The sequence below is a fragment of the Amphiura filiformis genome, chromosome 2 (assembly GCF_039555335.1).
Source record: "Amphiura filiformis chromosome 2, Afil_fr2py, whole genome shotgun sequence".
NCBI lineage: Eukaryota > Metazoa > Echinodermata > Ophiuroidea > Amphilepidida > Amphiuridae > Amphiura > Amphiura filiformis.
In genome coordinates, this window is record NC_092629.1 from 40,002,232 (window position 1) to 40,021,791 (window position 19,560).

The 19,560-nt window shown below is 38.4% G+C and overlaps 2 protein-coding genes across 2 annotated transcripts in view; both read left to right on the forward strand.

Annotated features, from left to right (window-relative positions):
* The window catches only part of LOC140146210 (uncharacterized), a 62,733-nt gene extending 58,846 nt beyond the window's left edge, over positions 1-3,887 (forward strand). The window contains exon 6 of the mRNA XM_072167992.1: positions 1,336-3,887. The gene's annotated coding sequence lies outside the window, so the exon portion shown is untranslated. The remainder of the gene's footprint in view (positions 1-1,335) is intronic.
* Positions 1-19,560, forward strand: part of LOC140146211 (uncharacterized) — a 107,671-nt gene that overhangs the window by 71,330 nt on the left and 16,781 nt on the right. The window contains exons 3-4 of the mRNA XM_072167993.1: positions 13,967-14,019; positions 18,071-18,199. Of these exons, the coding sequence (XP_072024094.1) occupies positions 13,967-14,019; positions 18,071-18,199 (182 nt within the window). The remainder of the gene's footprint in view (positions 1-13,966; positions 14,020-18,070; positions 18,200-19,560) is intronic.

Sequence of the window (19,560 nt, forward strand, 5' to 3'; positions counted from 1 at the left end):
CAGGCTGTGTTAGCACATCTATGACAATGACAAAGGTACCAAAATCAAAATTTTGATGGTTTTTACGTTCGTACGAATGAGCAAATCACTGAACCAGAATAGGCCTTTAAGGAAACTATTGAATAATGAAACAGTCTCCTTCTCCCAGATCAAAAACTAAACGGGAACCAATACCGCACACCGACACCGCCTGGCTAATAATTATTTGGTGCAGAAGGGACACTAAAATGAATACACGGGATCGATACACGTGAATTGCTATGCACGATTTTGATATCAGACGAAAATCTTCTGATACCGGGTTAGAAAATGATGAATATCTCCGTCATGATTTTTTCTCAAGAAACCAGATTTGGTCTCATAAACTTGGAAATACGTGTTGAACAGATATGATAGTCGCTAGAATGCGCTTTGAAAATTGGCCGTGCGCTTTGAACTCAAAATTTGACCATTTTATATTGCGTTGGTCCTGTTATGGACTACAGCGTGCAGCGTGTAGTACAGCTGCACTCACTGTAGGCAGTATAAAAGTCGATGACCATTGACCTCAATGGGGTATACAAGCTTAATCACGCACAACCAAGATCGATTACCCGGCTATTGTGAGTAGCCTTAGTTATGTCCCTCGACTAATTATTAGTTTAAAAGAGCTTTAAAGGTTTGAACCAAATGGCTAATCGTGGCTGTGGATTTAACCTACCATGGCGATTCCTGCCATGAAGATATAGGGTCGAAGACACTGTGTACCGTAAGTTTCATTAGCCTAATAAGTGGAAAAAGTTTGGATACCCGCAACATAATGGAGGGGTGTGTACAGTCAAGTCATGGTCATAATTTATCAATTATTAGTTTTAGGCTAATAAATATGAATAAAAAACCACGCTGGTGTAGTTATGCCAAGTATGTCACGGGCTTGGCCTATTTACATGAAACAAGTCATTTCCGATTCATCAAGTTGAAAAATTTTTTCAATTATCTTCATAATTACGATGTTCATTGTTTAACTTGCATATGCATTGTTTTCAAACACGGCTTTAATAATATTATGATAATTGATTTTGACATAATCAATTATCATAATAGTATAGTTTTCTTTTACTTTTACTATATTCACTTGAATCAAAGGCAGATGCTCTTTAGGATAATTATATGATAATTAAAAATTGTGTTCACCTTGATATGCCAACAGCTACACCCCAACACATACACTCTCCACCCCCACCCCCACCCCAACACCAACCCCACACACATTTGTTGCATATCTATACAAATTTGGGACCATTTATGTATTTTGTAATAATATACAATCTCGTATTCATTGTTCTATTTTTACAGGTCACCAGTCCGGATATGACCCTGAAGACTTCTGCTTTGATTATTAAGATAATGAAAATATTCTAAGTTAGAATAATTTACTGGTGTGGGCAACTTTAATTTATAGTGTAGGCAATAACTCAAATAACGGTGCGCTTCTGAATAAAAGTACCGAACTCGGTATGGACTTAAGGTGTAAATAATCTTTAAAGGGATGCCCCAAAAATTCAACCACGTAAATTACGTCACAGGTCACACCCTCCTTCTTCAAGGTAAAAAAAATCCTAGGGCGTATCAAAATAAAGGAAACAGATTAAAAATGCCACTAGATTAAAAAGTATAAGGTATTTGGTCAAAATGATCTGAGTTTATAGCTGATAACATATTGTCCTCCCAGAACTGTAAAACAACTGGCGTGTGACCATTGTCAAGGACCCAGCTGGTGGCTATTTTTGTGAACCGAGTAAAAATGCAGTCATTTTTTTTTTGTAGAAAGTCAATTAAAATCAAAACAACATGAAAATCACATGTTTCACTACTTTCTTTATAGTAATTGATAGTCTTAGGCTTTCACATGGCCACCATTCCTCTGTATACAGATTCAGCGCTCCTTATTTATGGCATTCACACTGTCCTGCGTGACTGAGGATGTCAAATTGTGCAATTATGTGTCTCTGGAGTTATCAAGGTCAAATAGTCCCACGAGAAGAAATCCAGAGGTGTTCCACTTGGTGATTCAAAGCAATCGCTGACGACTGCCAAACAATTTTCAAGGCGTTCGTTCTGTCAATTCCTGTAAAGAATGAGGTGAAACATGTAATTTTCGTGTTATATGAATTCGACTTTGCGCAACTGCATTTTTACTGGGCTCACAAAAATAGGCATTGAGTACTTATTAATGGTCACACGCCAGTGATTTTACAGTTGTGGGAGGACACGATGTTGATTCGGCTATCAACTAAAGCATTTTGACCAAATACATCGGTAGCATTTTTCAGACGTTTTACTTTATTTTGATTTGCTATGTATTTGAATTGTCATTACAAGACAAACAATTTGAGACCATTTTCATTATCACAATCGGATCATTGTTGTCTGTTTTGACGCCCCTCTGTAGAGCCCAAAACGTTTGACCTTTTTGTAACTCGAGAAGGATAAGTTGCAGATAGGTCAAACTATGCATTTTCTGAATCTGTGACCAGCGAAATGTTTACTACTACATGTATGTCAATTTTGACCTTGGAATTCTTGAATTACCCAAGGGTGACAATTTCACACCCACCGAATCTTATTTTTTACCACCCATAGACCAATAATCATCAACAACAGTAAAGCTGAATTTATACTCCATCGGTGAGCGACGAGCGATTAGTATTTGACCAATGAGGTAGCACGCTCTTCCCAACACAACAAAAAACGCTCTACCTCATTGGCTAAAAACAATCGCTATCGCTCAGCGATGTAGTATAAATTGAGCTTAAGTCATGATTAGGGAATTATGTATTAACTTCCAAGAAAAATCATATACCAAATCACTATTATTAGGTACTAGAGGTAAGAAAACGAAACGGTGAACTATATATAAATATTTATGAATTTAACATCGTCATTATTGTACTCATCCCAATGTTCCGAGATATTTTCATGATTAAAAGCTGTTGATATATTGGTTTTCAAGTTCTTTTTAAATTAGTTAAACAAATAATTGACCTTTTCGGTAAATCCCACAATTCCTTGCAGGGTTAGACCCGAGATGTCGTTATTTGACGTCACGCCGATGCGCACATCATTTGGCAAACATCGTTACTGCGCATTGCAAGACGGCGCGACGTGACGTCAAATGACGACATCTCGGGTCTAACCGCAAGGAATTATGGGATTTACCAAAAAGGTCAATTATGTCAGAGTTGGCTGGTGAATACTGGTTTACTAATAAATACCACAGGAGTGAATCTTGACTGAAGTCGCAAATACCTGGTGGGAAATACTAATAAAAAAAAGTGTATTTCAAACGATTAATAATACACTCTAAAAAATAAAGGTTTTAAATAGAACCTTTTTTGTCCTCTTTGGAGAACCCTCCCTCTTGAACTTAAAAAAATCTTCTTTAATTTTGGAGAACCCTTAAAGGTTCTCTAAAGAACCGAAAATAGTTCTGTATCACATTTTGGGGCCATTTTCGATGGTTTTGGAACCATTTTTAGTTCATTAGAGAACCTCTAAGGGTTCTCCTGAGAGGACAACTTTAGAACCTTTTTAGAATTTTTATTTCTTAGAGTGTATACTTATATAAATATAATCATATAGCATACAAACAAGGGAAGAGGCTTATGCATCGCACACGGGAACATAAAACATTCAAACATTACCAAGTCATGTTTCATAACCACAGGGTATATGACATTTTTGTTTTAGCTATATCCCCTACTCCAGAAGTATTTATCGGTAATTATCTTTGTACTTGCTCAAGAAGCATTCGATGCAAATTTTGTTACACAATTCGATGCGGCTATAGCGCCCTTTCCAGCCTTCTCTAATATTAATCTCCATAGATTTTACATGTAAAATGAAAAGGTCCATAAAAAAGAACGGCATCGAATTGTGTAATAAAATGTGCACAAAATACTGATTGAGGAAGTATGTATGCAATGTACTAGTTTTCGAGAGGGGGCTATACGAAATATTTTTAATGTATTGTATGTTTGGTCTTTTCAAAAAAATAAAATGTCATCTGAAACATAGGTGAAGCGTACGAGATGAATTAATATGCTTAATCGTAATTCTTAATATTTAAACACACATAAGGTGAAGCGGGTTAAAGCTATAATGGAAATTTTACATTGTCAAAGTATGCAGGGTTGTAGGAGTTGAAATGTTTTTAATGAACGGTAGTTAATAAACAATGTTTTTATGACAATTATATGGTGTCCAATAATTTGTGTTTTTTGGGCAATGGGCAGCTTGAATTTACTTAGTAAGCGTTAATTTTGCTCATGAAGTTTTATATACGTAAATATTAGTAAAATATAAGGAAGCAAGCTAATTATTCGACTGTTTGCGTACGAACGTTAACCATGGTTTCCGAATTTGACAACCTTAAAAGTACTATGTATTTTTCAGTCCCCATCTTCATTTTGTATACCAGATTTGGCTTTACTTGATTGTCTATCAAGATTTAATTTAAATCTGGTCAACCAGACCTTTCGACGGAAGAACGACATTGCGACTGAAACTTTCAGTCTTCAGCTGGGTTGTGGTGCAAATGAACTTGAGTACCTTCACGGATCGTGAGCATCGATGGTTTGAGCGAGGTGTGATAGAGGCCATTTGGGTGAGGGCGGTGCAGCCGTCCCTCTCCCGCATTTGCATCAAAACTCAGTCGCAACGTCGCACAGTGGGCCAGAATCGCCTCAAAGTGTGCCAAAATTATAAATGGACAATCAAACGCATACAAACACGGTAAAATGACTATATTAGGGGTTTTCGAGGCTGCAGCATTCAATGGAGGCATTAAAAAAAATGTATGACGTCATCAAAATGCTGAACGGTGATTGGTCGATAACTTTTACAACAGTATTTCAAATTACATATATTATAATTGTAATTGAAAAAGCAAAATAGGGGTTCCAAGGGGTGCGAAATTCAATGATGATATTTTGGAAAGCGTATGACGTCATTAATAGGCTGATCTGTGATTGGTCAATTATTCCTTCCACAGTTATTCAAATCGGGGGTTTTAAGGAATGCGGAATACAATAGAGCCATTTTCCAAGGCATATGACGTCATTAAAATACCGAGCCGTGATTGGCTAATTACTCGTACAACAGTAATTCAAATGTCCGATTGGAAAAGTATTATCAAATAGCATATTTAAGGTTATACGGACTGCAAAATTCACTGACAGCATTTTCTAATAAAGTATGTATGACATCAATAAAATGATGACATTTTAATTGTTTAATATAGGCAAACAAACAACCAGCCAGACTAAATGTATACGTGATTGTTCCTGCTGGACGCCAAAACTCTCTTAACTTAATTTTGGCTCTAATTTGCATTTTGCAACAGATCAATGTACCAATATCCTTGAAAAAGCAACCAATTTTGCACAAATTGGATGCCTTTACCAACATGTTTCTCAAAATACACAATGATACTGGGCGCTTTTGTCTGTGGTGAAAACCCACCCATCTGTACACCAATATTGGCGAAAAAGCACCCCAAAAGACAAGCACATGCATCTATATACCATGTCAATGGGAGACTCCCACCCTGGATGTTACAACTTTATTAACCATCAACATCATCACAAATGACACTAAAATGATATAATCTGATTCAAATTGCAATTCTTCATTACAGACACATGATCTGTGATGATACAGTTACGGCGTGATATTTGGTCGTTCGGAATCCTTGTACTCGACATATCCGAAAAAGTGTCTTTGTGCATGATTATAGGTGCTCTGGTTCAAAACTTAAATTTTCAAAATGGTGGCGGCGGCCATTTTGGATTTTGGCCTCTAGCGAAAAATGCCGGGATTTTCGCGAGGGACATGGTGGCTATTTTTTTTCTAAATGGTCCATAGAAGTCGAATCAATCGTCAAACCTTACTAGCCAGAGAGTGGTCACCAAATTGAACTTTTTCACCTATAACTAATTAAAACCAAAATGCATCAGAGGCGTCAATCTGAGAGGGATATGGGGACATCTCAATTTTTGAGCAAATCTTTTCAGCCACCTTTTGACAATTTGAGCCACCTCACACACGTTTTAAGACAGATTAGCGCCACTGGCATCATGTATAGTTAAGACGTCAAACAATTATGTTCTACGGGCTCGATCGAACTGTTTTTGCTTTTGGGGGATATAATAGAGAGGTTACGAATTCCAAAGGCCGTTGATCCTAGGATAGAATAGTAACTGAGGAGGAGGATAAAATCAAAGAAGAAGCGCATATAAGACAGGCCCTAGCCAAATGTGGCTATCCCAAATGGACAATAGACAGAGTCAAGAAACAAATGGAAGATAAACAACAAAGAAAGACTAAGAAAAATAAGAGCACTACTTCTGATCAAAAAAGTAAAGGTCTTGTAGTGATCCCCACATAGCGGGAGTGTCAGAAAGAATTAGCAGAACACTCAAGAACACATAGCACGATCCGAAAAATGGTGGTCCATCCAAAAGACAAACAAGAGCCGGTAAAAAACCCCAATTGTGTCTACGAAATCCCTTGTGGTAGCAGGAATAATAGACAAAGGGATAGGCATCCCAGTCTGCTGCCCTCTTTCGAAATATGTATCCTAGGTCTCACAATAGGCGGATTAGCGGCCATTTTGTCTTCGACATGATTTTATTCACGTGTCCTTATATTTTAGTACACAAATATATAAGTTAACAGGTTTACTATTTTAAAATTATATTTTGAGTATACAATATATTCTGTAGTAAATAGATCAAATGACGATGATTGTTCAGGTATTATATGCTTGATAGAATTAAACTGTTTGACCAGCTAGTATTCTCCTCCGCCGTCAGTGTGATTCCAGTCACTCCACGTACCGTGTTGCGAAGGTGGAGGAGTCTAAAGCTGTATTGACGAACACGCATGCGTTAAAAATGATGTAGCCTAGGTCGAACAATAGCGTGACGTAGTTTCCGGCATTGTTCCTATGCACTTTCACCCTCCTGGTGGTAGCTGCGACCTAACATATGTTGGTGAAACAAAAAGATCTTTTGGCACACGCTTGGATGAACACAGAAGGGAGGCAGAGAAAGCGAGTCGACAAAAATACACAAGATCAAAAAGAAAGGAATCCGAGAGCCAATTCAAGAACTCAGCTATTAGTGACCACGTAGCCAGGGCTAATCATATTATCAATTGGGGGAGGCAAAAATCTTATAGAGAGAAAGTGACAGGAAAGCGAAGTGGATAAAAGAATCCATTCAGATCAGGAGAAGGGGGCGAGGAGTTATGAACAGAGACGAGGGGGTCTACAATCTGAGTCACGTGTTTGATCCACTGTTGGAGACTGCTAGCAAGACTAACATCGCTACCGGAAGTTACATAACTTCCCGCCAGTCATCAGCTGTTGGATCATCACAACAACATCAAGCTTCGAGAAAGTCAGTGGTTCACTGACGAAACTGTCAGCAAGAAATCCAAAAACTTTATACGTCTTTTATACGTTTTTTAATATACGTTTCTAACCTTAATTGTAAAGTGTTGGGGTATTCAATTCTTGGCATTATCATGTTTCACCACCCGATGACGTCATCAATAAATTTGACCCCCTGACACGATGCTATCCACGACACTATATACTAATCGTCTGGGATATCAACAAATTTAATTAGTAACCGCCGCGCCCGGAGGGTGAGAAAAGGGTATTCTTTTGGGGGATATTTATACCAGCAAAAGAGGGGCTCAATAGTTTTTTTTTTGGGGGGGGGCGGGGGAAGAAGGTTAAGCAAGAAGGAACGAGCTACGGTTGGTGAAAATTCTACACATTTTCTCAGATTTTTAAGCACCCGTGTTTTAATTAGGCATATAATAGACCTATGATGCTTGAAATAAGACAAATAATTTGAGACCACTTTCATCAAAATCACAGCAAATTTTATTTTCACCCCCAGTGGTGCCAAAATTTGACCTATGACGTCACAATGTTACTCTTTTGCCGATAACTCCATAACCGTACATCATAGATAGGTCAAAGTATATTTTTGCTGAATCATTATTACTAATGAATCACGATGGTATAAGTTTTGAACACGTCTGAGTAGTTTTGAACTTGACCATTTCCGCAAAGTTCAATGACTTTTTTTTTACTAGAATGAGGGTACTGTTAAAATGCCTCCATATAAGTACTATTGATCTGCCAAATATGGCAACTTTAACATAATGTTTAACACGATTGTATATAGCGCATGTAAACTGAAATGCTGAAATCAAGTGCAAACACGTGCAAAATTTTATTTTAGCAAAGAAACATGCCCTAGGGACACCAGTGCTGCGCTATAACATACTGCATCCATTAATGGAATGTGCCAACATCATCTGGTATACGCTGGCGAAGTTATGTAATAATCGGATTAACTACCATAGCAATAGGTGAAAACAATTTTTGAATATACCGCGCTGCACTGGTATATTCACGCGGTACCTCTGCAATGAACCATGTCATGCTGAAACTCGCACCTGTAAGATTAGTATCTTTGAAAAGACCGGTATTGTATTCAATCTACGATTGCAGACATCCACAGGTGATGAGTTCAACCTGCTTGTAGTGCAGGGCGATTTATTCAAAATTGTTTTCACCTATTGCTATGGTAGTTAATCCGATTTATTACGTAACTTCGCCAGCGTATACTCACACCCACGGTTGTTTGCAGAGGATGACTTAAGCACTTCCCAGCAAGTCTTGCGGTTAGCACAGCTGTGTGAGTGAACATGACACCACTGCCCGCCCACTGCATACACACGTGCATGGTTAAATTTGAATTTGGACAGATATATTTACAATAAAAACACCTTCTAAAAGTTGGTCGATTTCACATTTTATGTTATCTACAGAAGGCGTGAATTATCCTTCATGCATACATCACTTTAGATCTGAAATCGACCACGTAATAATGACACACAGGCAATTCTAAAACAACATCTTTTGCACAGAGTTCCATTACTCGTCGAGTGGTCGATAGACGTCCCAATAAATCGGACTTAGTCACCGGTCAGTTCTACAGAATAGATCTCCATGGTTAACCATGGCTAACCATGGCAATAAAGTTAAAGTTAAAGTACATGCCCTATCACACCACTCCACGCCATACATAAATTCTCCCAGTCACATTTCCCAAATATGAAATTAGAATTAAAGTAAAATTTTAATTTACTTCTTTTAAATTTTGGCAGAGGCGGGGTTCGAACTCACGGCGCACGGCTTAGTAATCTATGAGCCTAGCGCCTTAGACCACTCGGCCACTTGTCTTGTTGTTATTCATTTGAAACTTATTTAAAAATATAATCGCAACTTCAACATAGGCCTACCACGTGACAAGCAAAGACAGAAAACGTATTATATTTTGGAATTTTATCTGCTTAAAACATTAATGTGTATTATAATAGAGCTACCGTTATTTATATTGTTGAATTCTCAAGCGCATCATTTCGAATTGGGTTTGGAAGATACATTCTCCTAAAGCCCGATACTGACTCCACCTGTACATTTTAATTTCATCGCGCGATGCTGAGATGTTTGAAAAGCATCGCAGCATCGCATACCGCTGCGAAGTGGAGTCAGGATCGGGCTTAATTCGAACCACCAGCATCCATGGTTCGATGTAGAGAGTCTTTCCTATTCAGAGGAAATACACACCTTATTGCCTTTTAACAATAACCAATGACACTAGCACGTAATTCCAGTCAAGCACCAATCTTTAATCCTATTGTTGAAGAGGATAATAAGCTTATACTTATGTATAGTATTAGTAAAAAGCTTAAAGTCGTGTTCACACAGTCGGACTTAAATCACTTATTACCGGTCTTAAATTACGTCGGTAATAGTATCGGATATAAGTGGCAGTGTGAATTAGCGTCGGATATAACTATATCCGACGTAATGTGCTTTAAATCCGACAATTTGTTCACACAGTCGGACTTAAATTACGTCGGTAATAGTATCGGATATAAGTGGCAGTGTGAATGAGCGTCGGATATAAAAAAAATTACTATATCCGACGTAATGTGCTTTAAATCCGAAAATTTAAGGCTGAAGATGACCAGGGTTAAGAGCTGTTAAGACCGATCGAAACGTTACGTCCGGTAATAGTAATTACGTGTGGACATGCAGCACTATTGGGCTGTCGGATATGACTGTATATCACTCGCGCAAAATTTTAAGCAGAGTCATAGGCGTAGATCCCGGGGGGATGGGGGGGGGGATAAATCCCCCCAATATTTTGCCAGGGGGGATGGTCCATACAATCACCCCCCCCCCCCATGTTGACGCCTGATAATGGGTTTCTGACCAAATTAACCTCATATTTGCCCATTTTTGCCCCAAAAGTGCAAATTTTCGCGCGCTTCAATTTATTCTACTTTTACACCATTATTTCAACAGTGTAGCTTCAAAATAGCAAAAATTTTCGCGCGCTTCGCGCACAATTGAACCAAAAACTTATTCTGTCGCCAAAAGGTGCTGGATTGACTTTACTTGAATTTTTTTCCAACTCCACCCCCTCCCCCATGTCAAAAAGAAATCTACGCCACTGAGCAGAGTAATTTACTGCGTGATGTCATCATGGCTGCAGCTGCAAATATTAATATAAATAAACGCAATAGAGGGGTCAATTGGAATGACAAGTAAACATTGGCTATCCTCAAAATTTGGAGAGACACGGAAAGTATTTCTGGGATAAAAAAAAAGCTTTGGGAGGAGATAGCCACGCTATTACATGACAAGGGGGATTCCCCATACGGTCGGGGGAGCAGATACATGCTAAGATAAAGGCACTGAAAACTCTCCATCGCACCCTCCATGATCGGGTGAAAATTTCAGGCGCAGGAGCAATTGACCATCCTTATTGGGATGACCTACACGAGTTTCTAGGGGGTAGCAAATGTAAACCCTCCAGAGGGCTCAGTGGGGGGGGGCAGTATGGCCCTGGAAGTAGATGGAGATGACATTTATTAAGCCATAAGCATGATAACAGAAAGGCATGTAATTGGATTTTATAAGATGATTAGGGGTCCCAAATATACGGAAAGAAAAATAGGGGTGTCATAAAATATTTTTGATGACCAAAATGTAGGAGTCACAACACAACATGACTACAGATAGTGTGTTTATTTTATTCCAAAAGACTGATGCCTGTTTGGGGGTGCAAACGGTGGGGGAGGTCATAAAATCTTTGCTGACGAAATAGGGGAGGTCGCAATTTTATTGAAGCCGACTTTTTGTAAATTTGGGACCGCCCAAACAAAAAAAAAAATAGCATGATGATGGGAGTCATTGTTATTTTTTTATTTTTGTCATTTTTTCAAAGATGTCCATCATGTAGGGCCTACATGTATAAAATGTGATATAGAGGTAAGTCTACTGTAAAATGGGACTACTTTGTCAAACTAAAATAATAATAATAATAATAACAATAACAACAACAATAATAATAATAATAATAATAATAATAATAATAATAATAATAATAATAATACAGGGTGTCCCAAGAAAAAGAGGCCCCTCATTGCGCCCTCTTTTTCTCCTATTTCTGAAAAGTTGATTAAATATATTTTGGTATGTAAAGAAACCTTTAATCGTTAGCTTTAGTAAACCAAAACAATTATTTCAATCGGCTAACAACCTTTGAAGATATGCCCTTTTGGATAAAAGTACCCGTTTTCACTCTGTCCACGGATAGCAAACAGAGTGGTTGGGATGGCTCATGCTGTAAAGTGGCCTGCACGATCACCAGACCTCACACCACTTGATTTTTGTCCTTTTTGGCAAAATCCAAGATCTTCGCAAACGTATTACTGAATGCATTCGCAAGTATCCGGCGCACAAAATAAGTAATTGCAAGTAAAGCAAAAGAAGTCCCATTCGGCATCCATTTTACCCACACTATTAACAAAATCCATTGCCCATAAACCCACCGGTTAAGCCCATTCCATAAATAAAGTTTTTTGAAGTTATCAATGAGGAATGTTTGATATTTATGCATGGTATGTGTACTCCTTTTCAATCTTTGAAGTAGCCAAACCTTCTCCGTGGACAGAGTGAAAAACGGGTACATTTCTTTGAAAGAGCATTTCTTCAAAAGTTGTGAGCCGATTGATATAATTGTTTTGGTCTATTCAAGCTAATGAATCACGGTTTCTTTACATACCAAAATATATTTGATCAACTTTTCAGAAATAGGAGAAAAAGAGGCCGCAATGAGAGGCCTCTTTTTTTGGGACACCCTGTAGAACCTACATAAATACAAAATTGGTCTGAATTTTGGAAATTTTGAATTTGCATTTTTCTTACATGACATACCTACCGCATTGTCTGTAATTTTTTCTAAAGAGGGCGTTTATTAAAAGTGAATTTTCAGTGAAAAAAAATTAAAATCGGGTTAAATTATCTGATGATACTCATGTAGAAATGAGGGATTTATGACCGGTAATAGGCTTATCGGACATAACACGTCGGACCATGGAAGAAAGAGATAAGAAGGAACCACAACGAACGCATTCACTTTGTCCACTCCCTTTACCGACATTTAGTTGACATTGTTATTCATGAGGATTTACTTTGATCAATACCCCGCGTTAAATAGGTGATTGGTATTGTATTCCATGTATTTGCATGTCTTCTGGAGCGTGTGTGAAGGATGATTTGAACTAATGACGTTCCGTGCAAGCACCCTATAGGATTTTCTTTGGTGACGTGATCATCGGTCACTGATGGCCTACATCTTTTTCTTCCATTTTGCCCAATTTTTCCGAACTTTGATGACTTTTTTCTCAGAGTTGGCAGTCTTTGGCACTGAAACGAGTTAGCTAGTTACGATTATACACATAATTATAAACTATTAAATTAAACAGGTTTTATGTACCGGACTCAACCGGAACATTGTGCATTATTTAAGAACATTTTACATCTATTTTTCATCGAAAAAGTCACCAAAATCTTACCTTATTTGCTAAAGATGAAACTGAGCAAAAAAACGGCCGATTTTGATTACCTTTTCGATGTTTTATAGGACATTTTCTACACAACACGATCAAGAAAACAGTTTGACTGTGGATCCCAAAACAAAGCTACTATACATGTTCAGAGCATCAGTGAAATTCCATAATCTTACTTCTGGGTAGCGTTTGTTTGTTCGTGGATGGGTTTGTTATAAATTTTTCCAGTAATGATTTTGCCAAGCATCGATCGCGGTAAATGGATCATACATGAAAGTAAGTACCATTGATAGCTTTTCTTTTCATGCGTCAATAGATAAGCGGATTAAAACTTGGCCGATCGAAGTCGTTGTGGTTCCTTCTCATCTCTTTCTTCCATGGTCGGACATACGCTGGCGAAGTTACGCAATTTATCGGATTAATTACCATAGCAATAGGTGAAAACAATTTTGAACATATAGATTGAATACAATACTGGTCTTTTCAAAGATACTAATCTTACAGGTGCAAGTAATCGTCATGATTCACCTATTGCTATGGTAGTTAATCCGATTATTACGTAACTTCGACAGCGTATAGCGCTATTGCCGACAAATGTGGACGCGCTAAGGGATTAGCGGAAATATTTAATTCGATCGGACATAAGCCTAGATAAAATATTACCGGTAATAAGTGCATGTGTGAACACAGCTTTTGTCTACTTTCTTTAAATTAATAGCACTCTTTATACGTGGGTCTACTTTTCGGCGTAGTGGTAAAAGCCTCACGGTACATTTCCGGCCTATTACAAGCTGATCATATAAAAGCGGGCTTGTGGGGTGAGGGGGGGTGGGGTACCGGTATCCAAAATTACCGAAAATAAACCCCTAAACCTGGCTGGACACATACCCGTTTACCGAGATCCTCCGGTCTTGTCGTGTTACTTCCTCCGTCGAGTCTGTTCATTTACAATTTCTTTTTTCTTCCCAATATACAGAAGCGAAAAAACTGGCAAGATAGAAGGGTTTGACGTGGATATTTTTAATGCAGGTAAAGTATATACTACGATGCTACCCACATCTTAAATAATGCTAAGGGGCTGTGCAGTAATTATCAGCCCTGGGGGAGGGTAAAATGAGGAGGGGGCAAGAAATTTTTGGCACACATTCATGGGGCGACTTTTAAATAAAACGCTCTATAAAGACAAAGGGGGAAAGCGATGTTTGGCGGGCCGTTCGAAAATTTCAGCCCCCCCCCCATCATAATTATTGCACAGCCCCTAATTGAGAAGTGGTGGCTAAATCATAAATGGCTAGTTACTTTAGTTGATAGTCCAATGGCTCGAACTCGTTTCAAGGTCAAGCAAGTACGACCTCTAATGACATTTTCATTTGCTGTTTAGCGTCTTTTTAATGGAAATCAAGTGAGAATGAATGAATGAAGGAAGAAATTAATGAATGAATTGTTAAATCAAGCAAACCCATATCAAAATATAATAGGTATCGGGATAGTCTCTGATACTAATACCGGAATAGTACCCGCTACCTAGTGGGATATTAGTATCGGTATAGTATCCGGATATGTTTCACATGCAAATTTTTTGTCCATATATGGACATATAGTATCGGGATAGTATCCGATACTGTTACTGGGAGACACTGATAAATAGTATCGGAATAGTGCCCGATACTAGTATCGGGATAGTACCTGATACTAGTATCGGGATAGTATCTGATACTATTTGTTTCGCATGTAAATTGTTTTGCCCAAATATGGTCATAGAGATATGTCCAGAGATTTACATGGTATATGGACAAGGTCACTGGAAAATTTCAAATGATTATAGTTGTACATACATTAAATGTGAAATGTGTAGCAATTAAATATTGTATATACCCGGTACATGCAGCATTGAAATTTGTGGCAAAAAGCAATTGAAAATGTACATTATGAATGATACATTGCATGCTAAAAACATATAATATACACATTCACATTTATGGCATGCATCAGCTGATGCATTGAGCACCATGTTGTCTTGGGTGCAGAATTCAACATACTCCGTGGTTTGATATAGCCTACATTGCACGATGTTCTTAAGCTTATACTAAATTTAGATAAAATAAAAGTTCTGTTCAAAACTGTCACCCAATACAATCATACCTGTATTGTGAAGCCCAGAAATAGAACACACTGTACAATTCTTTGTACAACAGTATATATTATCCTTTGAATCAGAGGAACTCATTCCTTGACTGTATAGCAATTTGGATCCAAGCCGATATGGCAGTTATTCTAATTAGTCATGTGACATGGATTGGCGCCAGCTGAAAGCGGGTACTATTCCGATACTATAGTATCAGATACTAGTATCGGAATAGTATCGGAATAAGTACCACTATACCGATACTAGTATCCAACTAGTATCTGCTAGCAGATACTTTCGGATAGCTCCAGAATACCTACCGGATACTATCCCGTATAGTAGCCGGAACTATACCGATACCTTTTCTTTTTGCTATGGGAACACACAAAATATTTGAAATTTGGGCGAAAATCAGGCTTTTTATGATTTTTTTGACCATTTTTGGTGCAAATTTCTCAAAGTTGGTAAAAATTAAAAAAAATAAAAAAACGGTCCCTAGATATTTTTATCTAGTTTTTAAAAATTAATAAAAAAATTTTTAGCCAAAAAAACCAAAAAACCTGTTTTTTGTGATTTTCTCCAAAAATGAGCATTTTGGCCCAAATTGGACCTCACAGATGAGTTCATCAAGTCATTTCCATTCTAAAAATGTATACTTTTATATTCTTTAGACCAATAATTTAGCAGTTATGAAGCCCGAAAGTTTCCATAATTCCAGGGTTAAGACCAACCTTAACATAATGCTATTAACACAATCCAATTCCGTGTCTCGAACCACAAAACTGGATCATGGGTCTTGAAACTTACGGTTTGTAAAATACACTTCAAAACACAAAGCTAATTTTAGCCTACAACTCCTTGCTGCGTCATTGCCAGACCCGTGACTCACGTCACGGTCCGACGGTTTCTGACCAGATATAAACAGGGAACTTCAAGGTGACTGGAAAGAAAACATCAAAAAAATCGCGCAGACTCTGCGGATATGGTAATTGGGGTTTAATGTCGCTCAAAATGTCACTCCTCAACCTAGAAAGCATGACATCCGAGATAAATCATCCGATTGGAGGGGGGGGTGGACGGAATCAATTTTGCAATCGATTGGGGGCACGTGTCCCTATGACGCTACGCCACTGGAACCAAGTTCCTGCAGGTAAATGCTGTGGAACTGTTTTATAAGTTGCAGATTGCAGAGACTGCAACTCTGCTTATGTCGGTGATTCGATTAAGCTCATCCGTTGAACACCCGGATCGCAAACACCGCAGACCCAGTACCGCTACCTCTCTTGTGAGAAGCAGGACATTCCATTGACTGATAATACAATTGAGTGGACGAGAGTTGAGTTATTGACCTTTTCTACGGTAAATCGTCTCGATGGCAGGTGTGAAGACTATCTTGTCTTTGTGTTCAGGCGAGACGATAATATCTTCGAAGGATACCGCAGATGATCGTCCATGTATTCACGGTCTATGACTAAACAATCCATCTGGCAACAAGCTCTACCATATTCTGATTTTGAAGTAATCGGCTGTCAATCAACTACTTTGCTTCAGTGGTTGATTGACAGCCATGCGGTGATATTAATCTACCCAGGGCACGCGTATACGCGTTGCAGCTTCTCTGTCATGAAAGGCGATATAAGACGATCGGCACTTCGAACTCCGGCGGAAGTTAGCTCCGTGTATATTACTTAGCTTGAAATTCCCCTGGACAAAGAACTTACCATGCTTAGGGACGCACCATTAGATATTATCGGGCAGCGAAAAAAAAAAATTTTGCCTCCAAAGGCAGCGAAAAAAAAATTTCTGCCTGACCCAAACTCCCTAGCCTAGCCCCCCGATAATATCTAATGGTGCGTCCCTTACAGCTAATTGTCTCGTTGTAACATATGCGAAACTCGGGCAGCTGATCCTGGCTGCGAAGGTCATTATTGCAGACTAGGGTGTGCTAGGTTGTTTGTGGCAGAAGAAGCATTTTGAAGATTTTTTGTCTTGGACCGAACGTGACCCCTTAATGACCTTTGACCCCAAATTTGTTAACACCTTGACTAATAACAATACTTAAGTGTCATCGCTGTACTATGTAACTTTAGACAGAATTTAATTTTGAATTTAAAAAATTTCAGACCGGAAATGAGCTCAGCTAGACTAAGAAATCGTTGAAATACAATACAAGCCGGCCTATCGGCACGGCTTGTAAACATTTCGTATAGCCCCTTTTCAAAAACTAGTGCATTGCATACGTACTTGCTCAATTAGCATTTCGTGCAAATTTTATTATTCGATGCCGTTTTTCTTTTATGGACCTTTTCATTTTACATGTAAAATCTATGGAGATTAATATAAGAGAAGGCGGGAAAAAGGACGCTATAGCCTCATTTTAGGCCGTTTTAGGCACTTAAATACTCATAAAACAAGAACCGCATCGAATCGTGTAACAAAATTCTCATCGAATGCTACTTGAATAAGTACAAATATAATTAAATACTTCTGGAGAGGGGGGTAATGCCGGGGCTATAGCTAAAACAACAAAAAATGTCCTATACTTTAGTGGTTGTGAAACAAAGGTGACACCCCATACGCTCTTGTAGCCAGCAAAAATCCCCACACTAATAAGCCAAATCGGCATTGGAAGTTTGCAATGCATTGTGGGACAGTTTTTGCAGTTTTGGGACACTTTGCCCTCTGACCTATTGGGACAATTGAGAAAAATTGGTTTTTGTGCGTACAAAATATAATCTAAAATGTTATATACAAGATTGAAAACAAACCCCAAAAATATTATTATCGAATAAAATTAATTATTTAAATATTTTTAATGATAATCGTATGACAATAATAAATTAATATTTTCCCGATATGCCAGAGGTCAAAGTGTTCCAAAACTGCTCTCAAAATACCGGAAGTTACAATGGCGATTGGGCTTATTGACTAGTTTTTTCTTTTGTAACATAACAGTTTGCAGAATAGCCAACAAGAACTGTAAGCTGGTGGCCGACGTCTGGAGTAATTGTTGGGACAGTGTGACCGGAGAGACATCACGAGGAGGGTTTGGACTGATGTCTGGGTGGTTTGACGCTTGCGGTGGTAAGATTATTACAACGTGTACAATCCAGTTGTGTAGGGTAAGGTGTCAAAATGGAGGGATTTAATAAGAATTCCCGACTGCATCATTTTGGTCCAGTATACCATGTTCCGTGCCGTATTATTAGTCTATAGACCTTTTTCCCTCTTTCCCATCATGCACTATTCCAGGTGGGTCTGAGTGTCGCAAAATACATCATCTCCCCGGGGGAGTACAGAGTTATGTTCATTACATTCTGGAATACGGACATTTCGGCTGGTGCCTTCATCACAAAAAAGGAATCCCCAATCATCACGATAATGGCGCGCGATCACTAATACCTTTCGGGGGCAAAAAATAACATTTCTATGCCTTATGGACATGGTGTCGTGGCCAAAAAAAGTTTCCTGCTATTGAAACCTAACTTTCTATACATTTTATAGACCAAATGATGAATAACTAATGACGGGACACGCAGTGATATTTTGTCGGCGTCCGTTTCACTTTTTTTTTTCGGAGATGAAAATAAGATGTAAACAGAATCTCTTACACAGATGTTCTGCATCGCTCCGTAACGGCATCACTCGTGTATTCAATAATTGCATAATTAGTAACATCGATGGCCTTTACGATAATCCGCATATATGGAATCAGTATGCCCATATTAAGACAAAATAATTGCAAAGGCCTGGCAAAGACCATCGGATGCACACGATCTATGAGGTTGATGAACTACGTCATACCCCCCTGGAATAATGCATTGTGGGATAGAGGGAAAAAGGTCAATACATGCTATAGATGAGTTGACGTCTGACGTCAATGCCTGGCAGTATGCGCACGCATCATCACAATTTCCATTGTTTTTTTGCCTGACAGTATTTTTAAACTCCCGCCTCATCACAATAAGACTATTGAACAGTGTAGTAGTTGCATGGGGCTCACTCAAGCATAAAGATGCAGTCCCTTGTCTTTGTTGATAAACATTGAGGTCAACTCATCTATAGATAACCCTAAAATATTACCCTAAGTGTATCTTGGACGACTATCAGAAAGAATTTGATGTGGGCATTTCGAGATATCCAGGGTCAAAATTATACATTTTAAATCCTCATGACCAGAGGAATATTGTAGAATAGGTCAAGTAAATCGGAACTATTTTGAATTTTGACCCTGTGTAAACTTTGACCCTGGATATCGCGGAATGTCCGGGTGCCCACTGGACACCTGTTGGATTCTTAAACATTAACATAAAATAAAAGCAGAACATGTCAAACATACCTAACTGGTACATTTACAACCGCTACGTTCTACCCGACGATATAATAGGTTGATAGACCCGGGGGGGGGTCTTTAAAAAAATTTACGGGGATGTGCCACGTAGACT